Source organism: Rhea americana, unplaced genomic scaffold (assembly GCF_003343005.1).
Source record: "Rhea americana isolate MKP2758 unplaced genomic scaffold, rheAme1 scaffold_37, whole genome shotgun sequence".
Taxonomy (NCBI): Eukaryota; Metazoa; Chordata; class Aves; order Rheiformes; family Rheidae; genus Rhea; species Rhea americana.
Genome location: NW_028186501.1, coordinates 5,367,438 through 5,368,681, shown reverse-complemented (window position 1 = coordinate 5,368,681; position 1,244 = coordinate 5,367,438). Strand labels below are relative to the sequence as shown.

General features: G+C 76.1%; 1 protein-coding gene across 6 annotated transcripts in view; it reads right to left on the bottom strand.

Annotated features, from left to right (window-relative positions):
• Nucleotides 1–707, bottom strand: part of HNRNPAB (heterogeneous nuclear ribonucleoprotein A/B) — a 31,146-nt gene extending 30,439 nt beyond the window's left edge. For 4 of the 6 annotated variants that reach the window (XM_085312852.1, XM_085312855.1, XM_085312851.1 and 1 more), the window contains exons 1-2: nucleotides 487–607; nucleotides 50–342 (exon numbers count right to left, since the gene is read on the bottom strand). In XM_085312852.1, the coding sequence (XP_085168978.1) occupies nucleotides 50–306 (257 nt within the window). In that variant the 5' untranslated portion in view covers nucleotides 307–342; nucleotides 487–607. Of the gene's footprint in view, nucleotides 1–49; nucleotides 343–486; nucleotides 608–627 lie in introns of those variants that run through there. The other 2 variants (XM_085312853.1, XM_085312856.1) reach the window with 2 other exon arrangements.
• Nucleotides 708–1,244: the final 537 nt, after the last annotated feature.

Genomic DNA, 1,244 nt, shown 5'->3' with positions numbered 1-1,244 from the left:
GGCGCGGCCTGCTCCCGCCTCGGCCCGCCGAGCAAGGCGCGGCGCTTACCCCGCGTCCTCCTCGTTCTTGCTGGCGTTGATCTGGTCGCCTTCGGCCCCGTTCTGGCTGGCGGCCGCCGCCGCTGTTCCCGCCGCCGGTCCGGCTCCCGCCGCCGCTGTTCCCGCTGTCGTCGCCGTCGCTGCCGCCGCTGCGCCCGTCGCCGCCGGGGCCCCGCCGGTTTCGGCCTGCTGCTCTCCGGCGCTCTCGGCCGCTTCGTGCCCGTTCTGGGTGGCGCCGGCCGCCAACTGCTGCTCCGCTTCGGACATGCTGCCCCGTCCGCAGAGGCGAGACACGAGAGGCGCCTGCAAGACACGAGCGCGCCGCTCACGGGTGAGCGAGGCGGCTCCCCACCCCCMCCCCGCCTCGCCTGGGCCGGTCTAATCCGGTCCGGTCCCGCCCCTCCCCCCCTTTTCCGCCGTCGCCATCCCGCCGCGGCTCATACTCACTTTAAAACCCGCTCCCAATAAAATCCGGGCCGGCCGGAATCGGATTAAAATCCCCCACGCGCGCTGGTGCTGACACCCCTCCCCGCGGCGCTCGGCTGCCCCGGCCCCGCCGCCACCTCCTCCTCCCCCCGAGACACGTACTCGCCGACCCGCAGCCTTAACGCGTGGCCGCCTTTATAGCGCCGGAGCCTCCGTCACACAGCAATAAGGCGCCTCCTCGTTGGCTGCCGGCCGCTGTCGCTCGCGCCGTTCGGCGGCTCCCGTTGGCTCTCCCCGCGGCAGGGGGGCGGGCCGCGCCGGGCCGCGCGGGGTGAGGCGAATGGCGGCCCGCGGGACGCGGACGGGACCGGGCTGGGAGGGGAGCGGAGGCCTCGCGCCTGCCGCTTCGGCGCGGAGGAGCGGAGCGTTCCCGGCCGCGGTCGATGCGAGGGGAGGCAGGAGGCCGCGCGCCGCGCTGCTCCCGCTGCGGAAGCCCGGGGCGGCCCGGGACGCCGCCTCTCGTTGCCCCCTCCCCCAGGGCCCGCGGGGCCGCGGCCGTTGTCGGCGGGCGGGGAAGGGCCGGGCCGCCCCGTCCTGCCCCGTCCCGTCAGGCGCTACCGGGCCCTCGACGCGAGGTCTAAAACCGCAAGCGCCCGGCMGCGGCTGCGGCGCCTCTCCGGGAGGAGGGCAGCGGCGCGGGCCCGCAGGTCTTCCCCGGTCRGCGTCGGGGAAGGCGCCTCTGGCTGGAGCGGCGTATTTACTTCCAGAGCTGTTCTGCT